This window comes from Xenopus tropicalis, chromosome 2, assembly GCF_000004195.4.
Source record: "Xenopus tropicalis strain Nigerian chromosome 2, UCB_Xtro_10.0, whole genome shotgun sequence".
Taxonomy (NCBI): domain Eukaryota; kingdom Metazoa; phylum Chordata; class Amphibia; order Anura; family Pipidae; genus Xenopus; species Xenopus tropicalis.
Window position 1 is genome coordinate 165,035,540 of NC_030678.2, and position 20,943 is coordinate 165,056,482.

Below are 20,943 nucleotides of genomic sequence, written 5' to 3' on the forward strand. Positions count from 1 at the left end.
TTTGAGTTTAGTTCCCCTTTAAATAACAGAGAGAAAGCTGCAGGTGTAAATACTATAATTTGTGGCTGGGGGCCAGGGCAAAGCACCCCCCGGCCCTATCTTACTACACAATGGGCATCACAGCTGCTGTAGATATGAAACAATTACCCCCACGCTGCCATGCTCACCCCTCTGTATGATGCATAAAGGTTTAATTTCAGTGCCTAAATGCCAGCCATCACACAAAGGAAACATTGAGCAGATTCATTCTAAACAGTCTTTTGCTGCCAGCCGCCAGCTGATATTTAAAGGGGTATAAAAAGGATAAATACCGCGTGGCAGAATGTTCCTTCCCTGCCATCGCACTGCCCCGGGGCTAACTGGAAAAATTACCTTTCATGCACATTTTCAGGCAATCGGCAAAATCCGATGTTGTTTTCTGAATAATGCAGCGAGAGTGCCACCTGGAATAAAGAAGCACAATGGTCTCTCAGGGCGCGGCGCAATGATGGTAAAACAGCCAGAACGGGCCTTGATATAGGGGGAGGCGGTGAGGTTATAGACACATATAGGATAAATGAAAAAACTATTCTTGTAGGCAGTTATAAATAATATATGGGGCTGGTTTCACTTTATTTAAAAAAAATAATACTGTCTCCCTATAGATAATACTGGAGCTCCCTATAGATCCTCTTAGGTCCCTGTCCATTTTTCAGATGAGGGGTGGGTGTGTCCTAATTGTTCCCTGTAGGAGGTCAAAGTAGGAGGGGGATAGCCAATCACAGGCCTGGAGTCACACAAGCAAGGACAGGTTTCTGTTCCCTATCAGCCTAGCTGCTGATGCCAATCCTACAGTGCATTGTGCACAATATTGTTTTTCACACAATATGGCCCCTTTAAAGGCACAGAAGCCAGTTATGAAGGTGAAAGAGAGGGATACAGAGGCAATAATGCTAGCCCAGCCCAAAGCAATGATGGGTTAGATCAGACCTTAGTACCACATGAATGGTTTTCCCTGAGGGTCACCAGGTACAGGTTTGGGATTTCTTATCTGGAAACCCATTATCCAGAAAGCTCCGAATTACCTAAAGCCTGTCTCCCATAGACTCCAATTTAATCAAATAATTCAGATTTTTAAAGTTGATTTCTTTTTTCTTTGTGTAAAATAAACCAGTACTTGATACTTGATCCCAACTAAGATATAATTACCCCTTATTGGGGGCAGAACAGCCCTATTGGGTTTATTTCATGGTTAAATGATTCCCTTTTCTCTGTAATAATAAAACAGTACCTGTACTTGATCCCAACTAAGATATAATTACCCCTTATTGGGGCAGAACAGCCCTATTGGGTTTATTTCATGGTTAAATGATTCCCTTTTCTCTGTAATAATAAAACAGTACCTGTACTTGATCCCAACTAAGATATAATTACCCCTTATTGGGGGCAGAACAGCCCTATTGGGTTTATTTCATGGTTAAATGATTCCCTTTTCTCTGTAATAATAAAACAGTACCTGTACTTGATCCCAACTAAGATATAATTACCCCTTATTGGGGGCAGAACAGCCCTATTGGGTTTATTTAATGGTTAAATGATTCCCTTTTCTCTGTAATAATAAAACAGTACCTGTACTTGATCCCAAATAAGATATAATTACCCCTTATTGGGGCAGAACAGCCCTATTGGGTTTATTTAATGGTTAAATGATTCCCTTTTATCTGTAATAATAAAACAGTACCTGTACTTGATCCCAACTAAGATATAATTACCCCTTATTGGGGGCAGAACAGCCCTATTGGGTTTATTTAATGGCTAAATGATTCCCTTTTCTCTGTAATAATAAAACAGTACCTGTACTTGATCCCAACTAAGATATAATTACCCCTTATTGGGGCAGAACAGCCCTATTGGGTTTATTTCATGGTTAAATGATTCCCTTTTCTCTGTAATAATAAACCAGTACCTGTACTTGATCCCAACTAAGATATAATTACCCCTTATTGGGGGCAGAACAGTCCTATTGGGTTTGATTAGTGGTTTATTGATTTTTTAGTAGACTTAAGGTATGGGGATCCATATTACAGAAAGACCCCTTATCCAGAGCATTCTGGATAATGGGTCCTATACGTGTACTAGTAATTGCTGAAATATGAGATAAAATAGATAATAACTTAACATGTGATCCAATATACCAGGTATTTGCCAGCAGCTCTGCGGGATTCAGCCATCTTTATCTAAACAGCCAACTGATTCTATATCCAATCTCCTGTTGGGCCCAACAAGGCTACACTAACCTGTATCAAAGCTCAGAGGCTAAGGTGTAGGTACTTACCTAGTAAGCCTGGCGTTGGTACTGGCTACAAATCCAACGACGGACATGGACTTGTTTACTGCATCTTTGTTGATGTCTATTCCAACCACCATCAGGGCTTTCAGCTTTGAAAAACACAATGGTTAGAAATAAAACTCTTAATAGCAAAGCCGATACCAAGTCCCAAGGCTTAGCCACTTACAGGGATCTCCACGGCCCACAGCTCCCCTCCGAGCTTACAGATCATCTGCATGGCGATCTTGTTGGCAACGCTCATCATCATTTGCTGCCTGCCCAGAGTGCGGTTCTGCACACATTGGCTGGGGACAGGCTGGTCCAGGCTCAGGAACTTCTTGATGGAGTCATAGCTGTCTTTCTGATTGGTGGGAATCACACAAAACACCTAGACAGAGGCAAAGAGACAGAGCCATTAAGGGTAGGGGAGACGGACAAGTTATTGGGGAGGGGGACAATGAGGTAACATCATGTATGGAGCAGCATAGGGTGCAATTAGGTCTCCCCAGGTCTCAATGTTTTTTGAATGAGCACTAGGGGGAATGATTTTGCACTTGCACCTGGGCTCTGGCCACATACCAAACCGAGTCCTAACACTTAATTTGAGGGAAAAAACCCTGTGAGCCCCGGCCCAGATCTGATCCCTGCCTGCGCTCCCCCGTCTCTTCCCCGCTGCCCTCCCTCCTCCAATCACAACAAAAGTATGTATAAGTGCTGGAAGTGGGTGAATGGGAGGGCAACGGGGGCCCCTTGAGTATCAGCCCTGGTGGGCCTCACATACCAAACCGACCCTGGAGATTTAGCTGCCTCAGCTGGGCATTCGCCATGAAAAGCCAACGTGCAGTTTGATTTTGACCACTAGATGGCACTATTCTACCTAGACTATGGAGACATGGCCTCTCCCACGCACTTGTAGGGGCAAATATGCATTTTAATCAGCAGGCCAGCTTAACACTTTTCCCTCGCACTGCACATATTTGCAGAGTTGGATGATGCTGAAGTGATAATGGCAGAGGAAGATGAGTTTTATTTTATCTTTGTTATAAATACAGTCAAAAGTGAAAGCCTAGCAGTAAATTCTCATCCTGTTTGCACAAACTCTCAGGCCGCATCTCGCTGGGATTATTTAAATATGCAGACCAGGTAGTTCTCAATGCACAGACCATGCATTTATTTGCTTAATCTGTACTCTGCCGGTTGTTCTAGACCACAATTACCAACAATCTCAACTGTGAAGTGTGGGAATGAGAGTTGTAGTCCATCAAAATCTGTAGAAGTCAAGTATGTATATATATTTACTGTTTGTCTCTTCCTACAATATCTTATATTAGAGATGTTCTCCATTATTCTGTACTTGTGTGGCATTGCTATGCAGAATTGTTGGGACCCTAGAGAGCAGTAGACCTAGTAAGAAAAAAAGTGGCTGGGCCGAAGGGATAATTGCACAAGATGGAAAAAGTAGGACTTGATGGTGACAATAGGGCTAGATGGAATATATATATGGCAAGATAGAGACTAAAGGTTATGATGGAGGCAACAGAGAAAACAGCAAGACAATATGGTGGCTTTAGAGCAAGAAAGCAACAGTAGAGGCAGAAGGCCAGACAAGATTATGACTTAAGGGCAAGATGGCAACCGTAATATGGTGTCCACAGAGTAAGAAGGTGATAGGAGGGCAAGATGGTGACCAATGGCACCAGTAGGGAAAATGTAGACTGCAAGGCAAGATGGCGACAGTAGAGAAAGACGACAGCAATAGGGCAGGGTGTAATTGTAGGGCAAAGTAAGACAACATGGTGACTGTAGGCTAAAATGGTGACAGTAGCACAAGATGTTGGCAACTGTGGAAGATGAGATGAGAAATCTGGTACAGTCGAACAAGATAGTGACACACAGGACAAAATAGCAACAGCAAGGCAAGAAGGAGAAAACAGGGAAATGTGGTGACCATAGAGCAATATAGTAATAGTAGGTCAAGATGGTGACTAATTGTATTGGAGTAAGAAAACAAAATGGTGACCATAAGAAGATGCTGATGGAGCCAATAATGCAGGATGGAGAAGGTACTCATATTTCAATTCTAAATGGCAGTGCCATTTTTGTAGTACAATGTTCCTGCAGCCAAAGGGTGGCACCATGTTCTTCTTACACACTTTACAAATATTTCCACAATAAACTCAGTGTAGCCCAGATAAGATCACTCTTTTTAATAATTAACTGACTGCTAGCTGATATTCTGAATTTGTATTTTTTGGCTCATTGCCTCCATAACATCAAACACATCAAATCTCCTTTTCATTGCTCCCCCCCCCCCCCAAACTAGCTCTTTCCTGTTGTCCAACTCTTGCTTCTTGCTGGTTTTCCTCTCTTTCTCCTTCCTACTGTTTCTCTCTTGCTCATTCCTGTTCATGCCCACAGGCAATCTATCAGCTTTAGTTGTTTTACATGTAATAAATTCATGATACTTCTGTGTGCAGCTCAGTTCCTACACAAAGGAGATCCAGAAAACATTTTCAGCATCTCCATACCTCTAAACAACCTTATTTCTCCAAGCACATCATCTCTTGCCTGGTTCTAAGGACATCAATGTGCAACAGTGACCAATCTAATGAGTAGCAGAGCCAGGGTCGGACTGGGCCGCCGGGACACCGGGAAAAATCCCGGTGGGCCCTGGCGGCCGAGACCCGACCCTTGCCGGCGCTCCCCCTGCCCGACTGTTCCTCCCCTGATGCATTAAATTTACGCGCTTGAGGGAGGACGTCGGGTGGGGGGTCCTGCGAGGGGGGTTAGGGGGGCCCTGGGAGGGGGGGGGCGCGGCACAGGTCCTTCACCCCCCAGTCCGACCCTGAACAGAGCCATATGGCTGTGTTCCCTGGCACAAATGTATGTGCATAAAGCATGGGCACTAGTTTCCGATGGTCAATGAGAAACTGATTTGCTGATGGAAAGAAACATGGGAGATAGCATTGAACCACACTGGTCACAGGCAAGAAATGGAGATACTCCAAAGGGTCCTATTGGTTATGTGACAAAAAGTAATATTTTGTGCAGCTGTCAATTACTGCAGAGAAGAACCTGAAATGATTAGCTGCCGTTGATCTATTGATGATCATCAGCTTCCGAGGTTATCCGCTCCCAATATCCATAGCAATGGCCCTTTTCTCTACGGATCTGAGGGCTACACAGTAAAATAGACAAAATGTTGCACTTGTATCCCACAGCAGCCAATCAATAATTTGCATTTGCTGATCTTCTGAAGTTACAAATGAAGAAAGAAAATATTCGATTGGTTTCTGTTGGTTATTAGTCCGTAGTGCCATTTTACTGCATAACCTATTATGCCTTTCCATGATCTTCCATTTAACAATCTATTTCAGCTCCCTGACTGCAATGTACAATGCATTATTAGCCCTATTTATATTCACACATAGTAACTATTGCAATTACACACAGGGGAGCTGGGGGATAACACTCCAGGTAAAGGCGGCCATACGCATTCTGATTTTAGTCTTCTTCCGACGAACGTTCTATCATATCAATCGTACGTTTAAATTCAATGATCTAAAACTAACATTCTGATTAACAAAAGGAATTCTGGGAATGAATTCCAAAGGACACCAAGAAAATGCCATTTACATGGGTTTATCCTATAGGCTAAAGCTCACCCACTGGGTTTTTAAAGCAGAAGCCACATTTAGCTATTATCCCGGCTTCTGCTTTAAAAACCCAGAGGGTGTGTTTAGCCTATAGGATAAACCCTTTGGAATTCATTCCCAGAATTCCTTTTGTTTATTTGCATCTGTATGAGGCGGTCTCCTCAACCCTAATGATTTAAGAAATTTTCTAACTGGGCTACTGACTAAACAAACCGGTCGAAAATTATTTGGAAGATAATTCAGAGACCAGACACGGTCCGAAAATCGGATGAAATGGCTTAAGTCAAGGGCCACAACATACACATACACCCATAGTAATATGGTCTGACTTATGCTATTTAACCCAATGTGAGCTATACTTTCTATATACAGAAACCAGAATATTTACTATTGCTGTTCTGTTCAACTGTGATTTTTCTTGTTAAGTATTTTTATGTTTGGGAATAATCATATGTCTGTGTGTAAAGTAGGGGGATCTGCCCTGTAATTACTAGAAACAATCTTTTTCCTGTTTCTTTTCAGTAGATGTTGCATTATGGGAATATCCGGCTATAGAAAGGAGATGTATGAAGGCTTTGTTTGCTGGTAGCACAGAGATGAAGGATGGACAGCTGAGTTATGCCGGTATCATGAGAGGTTACAGGGATACTCTTTGTAATGAGGTGCCTAGTAACTTCTTGGAGTACTCAGCTGAACAGTATCTACGCCCCAGTCACACACAGGGGAATTTACAGTCACCAGTACAGTTTCTATAATGATACTTGCCACATCAATTCCCCACCAAAATGAATGTGAATCAGAATAAGCTTTCCCAGCCTGCTGCCTACCTTTCCTGCTTCTCCTTCAGGTCAGGGACACTGTACCTCAGTGATCCCCAACCCCTTGGATGTTGCTCCCAGTGCCCCCAAACCAGGGAGTTATTTTTAAATTCCTGACTTGGGGGCAAGTTTTGGTTGAATAAAAACAAGATTTCCTACCAAATAAAGCCCCTGTAAGCTGATAGGGTGCATAGAGGCCCCTAATAGCCAATCACAGCCCTTATTTGGCTCCTCCATGAACTTTTATGGTGCTTGTGTTGCTCCCCAAGAGTCTTTTTACATTTGTATGCTGCTCACAAGAAAGAAAGGTATCAGCCTTGAGTTTGACACACTAGACCCTACTTAACCTATCCCCTTTTCCACTGGGTCCCTGTCTGGGCGAGGTAGCACCGTGGCACTGGTCCCTTCCTCACTCCTTGTTGGAGTCTCAACTGCTCAACTAACTAACCTAGCACTAGCTCTCACCGCTTACAGTTAGATCCATGAATCTAACCTATCACTATCAAACATAATTAACTGCACTTCTTGTTACCTCTCTGAGGTAGCAGTCTCCATGGCGTCATTCACTTTCCCCCTCTCATTAGCCATAGAAGAAGTACCTTGTTCTCTGCCTAAAGGTCCCCATACGATGTCGCCAAGTGAGCGGATATTCTCTCGATATCCCCACCTACGGGTGGGCAATATTGGGAGAATCCAGAATAATTCGATCGTTTGGCCCTGGGGCATATGAAAAGTCAGCCGGGGACCGCACCAACATTTTTAACCTGCCCAATCGAGATCTGGATGATTTCAGGCCAGATATTGATTGGGCAGGCCTGTCAGTAGTCCCCATACACAGGCTGATTAGATGCCGAATCAGTCTAAGGGACCCATATCAGCAGCTAGAATCGGCCCGTGTATGGGGACCTTTATATGCCTTCTCCTGTGGATCCAACAGCACCACCTGGTAACTGAACTAATAATAGCAGCATCTTTCTGGCACCTTACTGGGCTGTGTTCCAGGGAGGCCAGCAGTGACGTAATATAGGTAGAGTATGGCATACCCAACATTTGGAAAATGCAAAGAGGGAATAAAGAGAAATGCTGTGTTTGTGTGGTTAATTTTTCACCATGACCATTTTTTCTGACCACGCCCCCTAAATACCACACCCGATTTACAACATTTGGCAGGTTATGTAAAGTTTGAACACATTTCTGAGGGTTTTGGGGTCTTGTTTTATGTGTCTTTAAAGTTTTGCCCTTGTAAAATTGCCTTTTAATCTTATTAGTCACAATTGTATATACATGCATGGCTTGACTATTGAGTATTCTGGGCTCTCTCCCAAAAGCCACTTATTTAATTAAGTTTGAGACACTTTGTATCTTTTTTGGCATTCAGTACAGGAGATCAAAGGGAAATGAGGGACTTTCCAGTAAGAATCTGGGATATTATATACATATTATATCATTTATATAGTGTAAGGAAAGCTTATCTTAATTGACAAACACCTTTAGGGTTCTGACAACCACAAATGGGTTCATTTTAAGTATTTTCACTGTTGCAAGCATTAAAAAAATCCACCGCGTTGCAGTCAATCGTCATGGTTTTAGTCAATAAAAATAAAATATATTCTACAGTTTTATGGCTTAAAAAAAAACATGTAAAAAGAGCAATTTGCAGAAAGTTGTAGGCCTATTTATGTTATTAATACGCCATGACCCGCTCGGTACCGTGCAGCTGGCAAGGGAACAGCCATGATGGAAGTTAAATGGCTGACGGAGCCTGAAGCCAATGAGTCTCCAGAGGAACCTTTGCATAATCAGAGGCCCTGGGAGTGATATTTTACAATGAAAACTTGTCCGTAGCTTTATAAATACACAGAGAGCTACAGAAACATCTGCTGACTCCCCAGACTCTCCTATTTTACATTTGCCTGCCACTGCAACTTTCACCGCTCACAGGAAGGAGATGATTTCTTTGCAATGACAAAAAGTTGCTTATATATAAGAAAAACCTGCTTTTTCAGTCACTGGAACCAACAAAAGGAGGGGGGGGAATACTCAGCTCACCGACTGTGACAACACTTCTCTACCAGCCACAATTGATGCCTCACATAAATATACCCTAGCTTGTACAGTTATAAACTGTCTATAGGTCTGACCCTTCCCCATGCAGGGTGTGCTTTCTGTTCTGTAGTTCAGCAGCTTCAAGTACAGGTACTGTTTTATTATTACAGAGAAAAGGGAATCATTTAACCATTAAATAAACCCAATAGGGCTGTTCTGCCCCCAATAAGGGGTAATTATATCTTAGTTGGGATCAAGTACAGGTACTGTTTTATTATTACAGAGAAAAGGGAATCATTTAACCATTAAATAAACCCAATAGGGCTGTTCTGCCCCCAATAAGGGGTAATTATATCTTAGTTGGGATCAAGTACAGGTACTGTTTTATTATTACAGAGAAAAGGGAATCATTTAACCATGAAATAAACCCAATAGCGCTGTTCTGCCCCCAATAAGGGGTAATTATATCTTAGTTGGGATCAAGTACAGGTACTGTTTTATTATTACAGAGAAAAGGGAATCATTTAACCATGAAATAAACCCAATAGGGCTGTTCTGCCCCCAATAAGGGGTAATTATATCTTAGTTGGGATCAAGTACAGGTACTGTTTTATTATTACAGAGAAAAGGGAATCATTTAACCATTAAATAAACCCAATAGGGCTGTTCTGCCCCCAATAAGGGGTAATTATATCTTAGTTGGGATCAAGTACAGGTACTGTTTTATTATTACAGAGAAAAGGGAATCATTTAACCATTAAATAAACCCAATAGGGCTGTTCTGCCCCCAATAAGGGGTAATTATATCTTAGTTGGGATCAAGTACAGGTACTGTTTTATTACAGAGAAAAGGGAATCATTTATTGACTGCTTACAGAAAATGAACTGCACCAAATAAGCTCTTCTCAGGGCTACAATGTGGAAGGCCATACTTGGGTTCATGTAATCTGAGGGGCCCCATGGAAGAAACACACAATCCTGCTGGCAGGAAATAGGTTAAACAGAGGGGGTGAAATATGAAAATTCAAATTCAAAGTAATAAGAGACTTAGGTAACAAAGTTAGAGGCCACCTTCAGTTGTCTGGGGGATACTGTGAGTTATACTTTAAATAATAATACATTTATTTTTTTAAATCTCTAAAATGACTCTGTACAGCCCCCAGAATAACAGATCTTTCTCCCTGCATGCAGATGTATTTTGTTTCTCTATTACTAGCAGCTGAATAGCAGCCCTTTTACTGACTTCCTTGTCTAGTGTGAAGCTCCACCTCCTTTTGCTTTCTGAACCCTCCTTCTCTCTCCGACTATGATGACTACTGGGCAGGCCTGATTGATTTTATTTGGAGCAGTGACAGTGAGCATGCTCAGTAGGCACCTCTCAGAGGTCTTCATGGTGAGAGAGAGAAGGAGGGCTCAGAAAGAAAAAGGGGCGGAGCTTCACACTAGACAAGGAAGTCAGTAAAGAAGCTGCAGTTTAGCTGCTTGTAACAGAGTAACAGAAACAAATAAACTAATACTAGAAAACAAATAGAAATAAATCTGCATACGAGGAGAAATATATGTTATTCTGGGGGCTGTACAGAGTAATTTTAGGGGATTTTAAAATAAAAGGCTTATTTATTCTTTAAAAAAAATAAAAGACCACATGACCTAGGCCCTTGTGAAACTTCAGGGGTCTACCCTCCCCCCAGGCAAAATATATGTGTGTGCATCATCGGCCTCCAATCCTCTTATTTTATGGAGCATGCACTATAAGCTCTTTAAGTTATTTAACTAAGGAGTTAAAATGACGCTAATAATTTGCTACAGGTAATTTCTAGAATAATATCTCTATGTTTGCCTGCTAGCAGATGACAGATAACAAAGATAAAATAAATCAATTAGAAAATAATTTACCCACCCTTTAAATAATACCAACGTTCCTAACAGCAGCTGTTAGTGCCAATCTGCACCCTGTACTTTAACGTCACTTTATCATTTATCAGCATTTACCTTCCCCGCCTAAACCCTATATCTTACCAGCTGAAGATCTGGCGTTACGTTTTTCTGCAGGGTGCGTAGGAATGAAACCGGATTGTCTTCCACCTGCACTCTGTAACACAAAAACAGGCATTGGCGTGGAATGCGTGGAACCCACCAACATAGTTAGTAAGGTTGAAAAAGTCCCACAAATCCCTATATGGTTGCTCTCTAATCAAGGGAGAGGAGGACAACCCCCAGTTCTCCTCAATGGAACCTCAACGAAACCTCTATATCAGTGCTGTCCAACTTATGCGGTGCCGAGGGCCAGAATTTCTCTAGCATACATGGTGGAGGGCCGCTAATGGAAGCCAGTTTTGATCACTCCCCCTTTTAAACCACACCCACTTCAAACCACACCCATTTTATCACAATGGTGGTAGTGCAGCAAAAACCCAAATGCTTGGTCCTCACTGCGGGGATATCAACCGTTATTCATATATGAAAGAATTATGTTATGTCAAATTAAGACACCCTTATATCCATATGCCTCCTCCTCCCCTGTGGATAGCACAGTAACCCCCACCAACATAATTACACACCTTAGGGACCATTAAATGGCTATTTCCAACTATTAACAAACTCCCAGAACCAACCCCTGCCAGGTTCACCTCCCACAGGCACTACAGGGCAGGCAGAGTATGGCACAAACAGGCAGCACTCTGCCTCCCTTATGCTGCCTGTGTGTGCCATACTTTGCCTGCCCTATGCTGCCTGTGTGTGCCATACTTCGCCTGCCCTATGCTGCCTGTGTGTGCCATACTCTGCCTGTCCTATGCTGCCTGTGTGTGCCATACTCTGCCTGCCCAATGCTGCCTGTGTGTGCCATACTTTTCCTGCCCTATGCGGCTTGTGTGTGCCATACTTTGCCTGCCCTATGCTGCCTGTGTGTGCCATACTTTGCCTGCCCTATGCTGCCTGTGTGTGCCATACTCTGCCTGCCCTATGCTGCCTATGTGCCAGACTCTTTCTGCCCTATGTGCCATACACACAAGCAGCATAGACCAGGCAGTACATACAATGTCTGAGGTGTGAACAGGAGAACAATGTGGGTGATTACAGCCTGAGCCTGAGGTGTGAACACTGCAGGGGGTGAACAATGTAGGGATTAAAAGGTGTGAACAACACAGGGGATTACATTTTTAAACAATACAGAGGGATTACAGCCTGAATCTGAGGTGAGAACCATGCAGGGGGGCCAGTTAATCTCAGTACTGATACCATTTAAAGCTTACACAAAGGTAAGCCATCAAAGCAGCCAGACAGGTGGGGGGCCACACAGAGGGGCCGCCAGTTGGACAGCACTGCTCTATATGTAAAGAATTTCTTTGTATCCCCTATTCCGAGAATAGGCCAGGGATAGCTTTTCATATAAAGCCCTCATATCTCCAGTAATAACAAACCTACTGGAACAGCCAATGGGACAGTTATTAAGGGGGTACAATGAGCAAGGCTTACTCACAGCGTTGCCAGCGTAGGTTTCATACCTATTGTTTTATCCATCCAGTGCTACTGTGCCTAGTTTGTGATTACCACTTTTCCAGGTCCAGGCTGAGCCCTGAGCATAGGTCTGGCCTTGGGTCTTAGAATAAGGCAAGTTCTATGCTGAAGGAACGTCGCCCATATATTCCCAAAGCTGTCTTGCACTGTAGCGGCCAATGTAGGTATTATGGCTCCTTCACCCACACGCTGGTACCAATATCCAACATGCACAGTATTCTTATCTTTTTAGAAAGAAAAAAATGATACTCCAATTATAAATACGGCACATTAGGGTCATTTACCAACACTGGGCAAATTTGCCCACGGGCACTAACCCATGACATAGGCTACTGTCTTGGCCATTACTCACCTAAACTGGCCCCTACCCCTGCCTGTATGTGCCAGAAGTTGGTATGTGATGACAGAATACCTGTAAGCCTCAATAGAACAATGATATCAATTTAAAGCATGAAGTAGCTGTTTCACAATGGCTGCACGTGGCCATTATTGTGGCCTTTTTTGTGGAGGGCATTTACTAAACCTGCTATCAGTGGCTGACCTTCAGGTTAACTTTTAGCATGTTATAGAATGTCCTATTCCTTGCAACTTTTCAGTTGGTCTTCATTTTTGAATTTTTAATAATTTGCCTTCTCCTTCTGATGCTTTCAAATGGGAATCACTGACTCCAGGAGCCAAAAAAAAACATTTATTGTTATCATTACCTTTAATTATTTTCAATTTAGACCCTCCTCTGTTCATATTCCTCTCTCACTCTCTGTACACTGCCTGGTTGCTAGGTTAATTCAGACCCTAGCAACCAGGTAGCTGCTGAAATTCCAAACTGGAGAGTTGCTGAACAAAAAGCTAAATAAGTAAAAAAAAACTACAAATAATAAAAAACGAAGACCAATTGCAAATTGTCTCAGAACAAAACTCTTTACATTATACTAAATGTTAATTTAAAGGTAAACCCCCCCCCTCTTTAAATTATAGGAAATGAAGTTGATATTGATCCTCTTCATTATCTGGATAATCTATCCAGCAAGTCGGGCTTTACAAGCAACTTTATTAAATAACCTTCTTAACATTCAGCCAAGCGTTTCTGCGGAGCGAGCGCTTAATGATCCCTCCCGCAGCAGGTGGAACAATTCCGCGCAATTTCACTTCTGTGGTTGCACATAGAGCCAAACCACAGGGCTCATTTCCAAACATGAACGCAGTGAGTTGCATACGAGCTGCAGTGCACGCCATCTGTACTGGCACTAGGGAAAAGCAGTGCAGTATGGGTAACACACATATGGTTTCTATGATAAAGGAGAGGAATTTCGGGTAAAAAAACCCAATGAAATTTGGTTCTTAAAAAAAAAAACCTTCAATTAGTTTTATTATGTTACAGGCAGTCAACTGGTCTTTATTATATGCTTTTTTATGGTTTTGGAACAATTAACCCAGGGGTGGCCAAAAAGCCGATCACGGTCCACCAGTCAATGCGGAAGTGCAGCAGTCCCGTGCTATTTTTTGGGTATGTGTACATACGCGGGGAGGGGCCAAAAGTTGACCGAGGGGGGAAAAAGTCTGGGCACCCCTGGATTAACCTTTCTTTTCTGGCCATTTGCAGCAGGCACCTGAAATGCTTAAGTGATCGTCGGGGTCACAGACCCACCAACAAAAATATAAACTGTCAGGGTTTCATTTAAGGTTGCCACCTGGCCAGTATTTTGCCAGTCTAGTTCAGTGATCCCCAACCAGTAGCTCAGGGGGAACATGTTTCTCCCCAACCCCTTGGATGTTGCCCCCAGTAGCCTCAATGCAGGTCTTCATTCTTGAATTTCATACTTGGAGGCATAAAGACCGAGGGTACTGCCAAACAGAACCTCCTGTAGTCTGCCAGTCCATATAGGGGCTACCAAATAGCCAATCACAACCCTTATCAGGAACTTTTTTCATGCTTGTGTTGCTCCCCAACTTTATATTTAAAAGTTGCTCATGGGTTAAAAAGGTTGCGGATCCCTGGTCTAGTTGGTAAAATAACCAGAGAAACTGGGGCCAGTACTTGCTGGTAAATTTATAACAACTAGTAATCCGCCCCCAGACCACCTACGATCCGTTTACAAACCCCCCTCCAGCTCCACCTGCTCCCCCTCTAGGCCGCCAAACATGAAATTTGATACAATATTACCTCTGACTTTGCCCTTAATTGCATCAAGGACCCGCCCCTGATTTCAGAGACCCGCCCATACTGAAACGTGCCCCCTGCCTGGCCGGTAGAAATTTAGCAAAAAGGTGGCAACCCTAGTGTCATTTCATTGTAATCTATTTTTTTCAGCTTCTTATTTTATTTGGTGGCCCTCGTTTACTCATCTCCCATGGCGACTATATAACTATTCCCCGGTAATACAGCAGCTGAAATGACATACATTTGAACTTTACAATAAAATATAAAAATGACGACCATTTGCACTGCATTGTGGGATGTGCCTAATCATGCCTATCTAGAGATTAACAAACTGACATTAGTTGCCCCACGTGCCCAACATTCGCCCAACAGACATGTAAATTCCAGTGAATACGAGGGATGCACCGAATCCAGGATTCAGTTTGGGATTCAGCCAAAATTCGGCCTTTTTCAGAAGTATTTTGATTTGGTTGAATCCACACTCCTGGCCGAACCGAACCAGAATCCTTAAAAGCATGTGACGAAAATTTTTGGGTTCTCTTTGGCCCTTTCTCTTTTGCTTATGCATATTAGGTTCCGGTTCGGAAGTATTCGGGGTTCCCTGATCAGCTGGTTCTATACTTTAAGAAGAAGATTTGAGCTTGTGATTTGATGGATATTTCCATAAAAATTGCACATAAACAAAGACGTGGGCTGCAGTGTTGCTGTCTCTGTTTCTAGAATAAAAGACCATTGTGAGAGACTGAGAGCTGGCAATTTGCAGGGAGGATAGGGGCTGGCAAGCTGATGGTTATGAGAACAAAGGACCCACTCCCAGCGGCCAGAACAACAGACCTATGGATCTACAAAGAGCTCTCCATTCTATCAGCTGGCAAAGAGAAAAAGCCCCCAGCTGTGCCAAGTGCCAGAGAAACCAAGTCATTTTCTCAAGTGGTAACTGAATAACAGGGCCACGGGCACAACTGTAGGTTCTGCTGCCAATTCCACATCTGCAGCAAAGATGGGCCTCATAAATTTACTATCAGTGCACAGTACATGTAATATGGAGGATAGCCAAGTGAGATGTCTATTTCACCTACTGATGGAAAACAGCTTTACAGATGGGCAGGCTACACATACACACTACCAGTGCCAAGAATGCCAGGGAACTTTTCCCAAACAGCCCCCCAGCAGCCCAATAAATAGTGAGTGTCTATGGCACCTTACAGCAGCCCCTCTGGCATTTGCCAGAACCCACACATTGCCAGTCTGGGCCTTGCTATAAGGTACCAGTGGGCTCTGGGCAAAGATTTCATTTGTTGTCCCCACTGGCCAGTATTCTCCCCTGGACCTTTTGCCAGGCACATTGTATTTTCCATGACGGAAAACCTGTTAAGAACATGAACTACAATATAATACCACAGGCAGTGAAGAAATGCTCTACACTTACATCCCAACTATTATCAAAATGAGTAATAAACATGATGTAGAGTTCTTCTCCCTGATTAAAATGAGGGGTTTGCCATATCTGCAGACTCCGGTATTTTGTCAAAAGTTATACCAGATAAAAAAAAGTTGCTGGTGGTTATAACAGCCCTTATACAAGACTGGTACAATGGTATTATCCAGCCTCCATCTTTCTCGACAACAAGGAGCTGTACAAACTACCTTAAAGCAGAGTTTTTACTATTGTCAACTGCCCAAGTCGTATAATAAGGCTGCAATAACATATGCTTACAAACCTAGTGCAAATTTTATTTGTGGCCCCTCTTTGCACCCCCACAGATCCTTACTCCAACTGCTTGTGGTCCATCCCCAGTGGACAAAGTGGCTTTGTGTCTCAGTGTCATTGCAAGAATGAGGAATGGGGGCCACCATAGGGGCAGGACTGAAATTTGTTAAAAAAAAATACCATGCAATGTTTCAGTGCTGTGTAATAAAGCATTAGCAGAGTATTACTCTGGCTCTAATGTGCCAATATTTAGTAACTAGACATTAGACACAATGCATATCACTGCTGAGTGGGCATTTGAAGGTGGCAAGGACCCCAACACTACTATTCCCATGGGCCTATAGGGACTTAATCCAGTCCTGTGGACAATTAAAAACTGCTCCAAGAGGCCAAGTGCCAGAGGGAGGTTGTACTGTATCTTGAGATACTCAGACTTTTATGTAACTGTTCTCCCTTTTCCTCTAAATTAGAAAGGTGGGCACTCTTTCTAAGATCGTTGGCATAGATTAATTATTTGTATAAGCAGAATATACTCCCCTAGATAAGAGCCCTTGCGTAGCCAGCTGCTTAAAATCACCAAGGCGTCACTATTTGTTAGTTTCTGTGTTGCACTTGTGTTTATTTATCTAAAGGGTGAATGCTACACACCATATGCTCAAGCCATAAAGTGGCAAAATGGCCGAGTTTGGACGTGTCCATCAAGGAATCCCGTGGAACCTCTTCTGTTAGAGTCTCCTGCCAAGAGTTTGCTTCAACATCTGCACTGCTGTTTATAGAGCAGGTTTCACTATTATTCCAAGGCATTTTGTTGGGAAGAAGCTTTGCATACTAAATAATGGGCATAATTTATATTACCAAGGAGGCTGGGGAAAAACTGGCAGCTTGGAGCAGCTCTATAATGCTGGATAACTCAATAGTCTGTAGGGCAACAAGGCAGTGTAATGAAAGGCTACTGTCAAATGGAAGTGTCAGAACTAGGGGCAGGGTCAGACTGGGGACTGCCCCAGCCAGCCGTGTCCCCTACCCCCCCAGGGGCCCCCCTAGCTCCCCCGCAGGGCCCCCACCCGACGTCCTCCCCGAGCGCATATAAATTGAACGCGTCAGGGGAGGAACAGTCAGAAGGGGGAGCGCCAGCAAAGGTCGGACTGGGCCCAGTCCGACCCTGACTAGGGGCAGGGCCAGGACTAGGGGTGGGCAGATAAAGTATGTGCTTCAGGTACAACATGAGGGGGTACTATGCTTTAGACACATGCCTCTGATGCCTGCCCTGTTAAAACTGTGCACCCAGTGCATTTTGTATCGGGGCAGGCAGGCAAGCACAGCCAGAGGGTGGGAGAGACAAGCAGGTTTTGTATGGCTGGGGGTGTTGGTAGGACTGTTGGAGAGTGGGTCAGGGGTGGGCAACAGGCGCCAAAGCCTTGGGTATCTGTACGTTCTGGGCTGTCTACAGTACAGGAGGCAGGGAGGAGGGAATAGAACTGCACTAGGATCTGCGCCACTGGAGGCCCACAGCATGACAATGGCACTGTAGTGCTAAGGGAGGCTGCTGTGGCCCTGGTTATAACCCACTGAATAGATAATAACCTACCAGAATTGTAGCCTACTGGCTCCAAGTGAAGAACATAAAACCTCCACAAATGCCAGAAATTTGGAAAATTCCAAAATGATGAAAGTGAACAACACACACAAGTTTGAATCATACCGTGGCAATTACTCATATTTCCTTTATTTTGGTAGGGAAATGTAGCCTTGCTGTGGTTGGCTGGGGTTAACTTTTACATGCGAGAGCGCTCTGCAGGGCACAGAGTAAATTAGGCAGAGACGGTTCAGATTTTCCAGGCTGAAGGGTGTGTTACTGAACTTTGTACTGGAAGAAATGGGCAGCGATGAAGATTTTTATAAAGGGGACAATGGAGGCACAGTGTACAACTCCCTGAGAAGAACTTGTCTGGGTGGATGGGCTCCTGCATTGGCTTAGCTACTCCCTCACTAGGGCAGGGAAAATGTGACAAACACACAAGATTATGTGAAAAACACAAATGGGACAGTTATTATTATAGTGCAGAAATGTTAAGCACATTTTGTGCTGAATGGGGGGGGGGGGGGGGGGTGAAGAGGGCTGCACTCCTACACTGAGGGCATTTAATAAGAATGTGTGGTTAAAAAAAAAACGAATATATACCATACAGTGGTTTAGGATACTAAGAAAATTGCACCTTTAGTACTCATTCACTAACCACTTGCGAGATGCAGAGAGAGGTCAGGGTGCAGATGTTAAAAAAAAAACATGATGACCCAATTTTTTTGTGCTCTGCCTCCTGCCCTGCACTTTGTAGATGACCCCACATCTATCTGCCCAATAATGCAGTAGGGTTATGTCTGATGGAAAACAGACTGGGGTTTTAGGGCCCACCGGAAACCTTAAGGGCCCCCACCCCTGCCATCAAGGCCTCCCATGGCCCATTGTGAACCCACAGCTGAGACAGATAATCCCCATGGCAAACCCATGGCACCCCCCTGCATGCAAACCTTCCTCATATCTCTGGCTGCTCAGGTATCCGCCCACAAAGAAAATGCCCCCCTGCCCTGCGGAACCAAAGAAAATGCCCCCCTGCCCTGCGGAACCTGTGCGAGGGCCCGCTGTTGACGGGGCCCACCAGAATTTTTCCTGGTGCCCCAATAGCCCAGTCCAACCCTGACCAGACTTGTCAATCCAACCAGATTTCCAGGGGAGCTAAAGGTGGGGTGCGGTTATAGAGCAACTGGGCATGGTTGGACGCCCGTATCAAGGTGCTCTTATAGCAGGGATCCCCAACCTTTTATACCCATGAGTCACATTTAAATGGAAGAAGTGTTGGGGAGCAACACAAGCTAAAAAAAAGGTTCCTGGGGATGCAAATAAGAGCTATAATTGGCTACTTAATAGCCCCTATGTGGACTAGTAGCCTACAGAAGACTCTGTTTGGCATTATACTGGGTTTGTATGCAACCAAAACTTGCCTCCTTACCAAAAATTCAAAAATGTGCACTTACTTTGAGGCCATTGGGAGCAACACCCAAGGGGTTGGGGAGCAACATGTTACCCCTGAGCCACTGGTTTGGGATCACTGTCTTATAGTAATATAATATTATAGTAATAATTCCATTATTTTGAAGTTAGTTTTGCGACCCGGAAACAAATTCCCAATAACATGCTAGAGAATATTTCCATAAAGTTTCAGCTCCTTTCCCTGCGCTCTCGGCACAGACAGATAATTCAGTCGCACTCACACGCTGTACGTTTTCCTGCAGGTTTCCAGGCTGCGCTTGTCAAACTGCATTACCTGCCCCGGACTATAATGTACATTTATCCATTTCTGTGCGGGGAAAGTGCCCCACTTAATGGCAACAAAGGACACTAGAATGCAGTCAGCTGGAAAGGTCACTTTTGGTGCGCAGAGGAATATAACTATATAACTATGTCGGCCATGGGAGGGAGGGGGGGAGTCCAAAAAGGAAAAGAGAAAACCTACTGTACTATTTCAATAGAAGCTTCCCATAGCCTAGCTACGTTCAGCTTAAGCAGAGAAGCTGACTATAAACACCAGGTTGTAGTTTATCCCAGCTGAAGCTCTGCAGTTTGGACATCCCTGATTCATATAACTGTTCCAAGCCTCACACAGAACTCTGACCTCCCAGCTTTGCCTTTTCTCCATTCATTCTTAGGTGTAAATGTGTAGTAACAATGAAATAGGCACGAGGAGGAGGAAGAGGAGGAATTCTGCACCTCTGCAAACAAGCAGCAAAATATGTGAAGCTCAGAAGCTTTTCTTGTCAGAGCTTGTGCCCATAACGGTGCGGGCGTGCGTGCCGAGCTGGCAATAATATCAGTGGCTCTGGATTCACTCAGCTCAGAAAGACTTTACGCTTCGTTAGGCTGGAGACACAGATCCTATCAGAATCCAACATTGGGCTGTTTCCAAAGGGCGAACATGTCTTATTATAAATATGGTTTATCCTCCCAATACATTCCCTTAAAGTGAAACCGTACCCTCCAAACAATGTAGAACTTTATAAAAAAAATATATTGTATAAACTGCTCATAGTTGCTGACAGTTGAATAGAAAACTGTTATAGTTGCAGGAACCGGATCCCCCCACCCCTTACATGTCTGCCGGTGGGATGGCGGGTCATGACAACTCGGGGAGATTAGTCGCCCGTGACAAGGGAGATTTGTCGCGGGCGACTAATCTCCCCGTGTGCCAGAGCCCTTAGGCTCACAGAGTGATCCAATGTCTCCTACAACTTGTTTCCATTGTGAAGTGATGGATTCTGGGACATGAAGTCCTTTTGCTTCCAGATAATCTGTGCACCGCCCAAGTCAGATATCTGACCCTTACCCTGACGACGAGGCTATTGTACAACAAAAAGTGTAAAAAAAAAAAATAGAATCATATTTCTTACATTCTTGGCATGTCCATATGGAATCCCATTCCAGAAGCGACTTTCATCAGGCACTGCAGGAGATTCTCAGCAACGTCAGCATTACGGTAGCTAAAGAGCATCAGCCAGTTCTGCAAGGGCGCAACACAAATCACCTTCTCGTTTCTGGTGTCCCTGGCCCAGTCAGCAGGGGATCCAGGGGTGCACTGAAAAATATATATATATCAAAGCTCACTTCATTGTGGGGGTATCAAGCTTATCATCATGTAAATGTCACTGTAAATCAACCCTTAAGGTGGCCACAC

General features: G+C 43.8%; 1 protein-coding gene across 1 annotated transcript in view; it reads right to left on the minus strand.

Annotated features, from left to right (window-relative positions):
- piwil4 (piwi-like RNA-mediated gene silencing 4) overlaps positions 1–20,943 on the minus strand; it is a 79,199-nt gene that overhangs the window by 8,334 nt on the left and 49,922 nt on the right. The window contains exons 13-17 of the mRNA XM_012958238.2: positions 20,660–20,844; positions 10,848–10,920; positions 2,496–2,696; positions 2,315–2,418; positions 373–443 (exon numbers count right to left, since the gene is read on the minus strand). Coding sequence (XP_012813692.2) covers positions 373–443; positions 2,315–2,418; positions 2,496–2,696; positions 10,848–10,920; positions 20,660–20,844 — 634 coding nt within the window. The remainder of the gene's footprint in view (positions 1–372; positions 444–2,314; positions 2,419–2,495; positions 2,697–10,847; positions 10,921–20,659; positions 20,845–20,943) is intronic.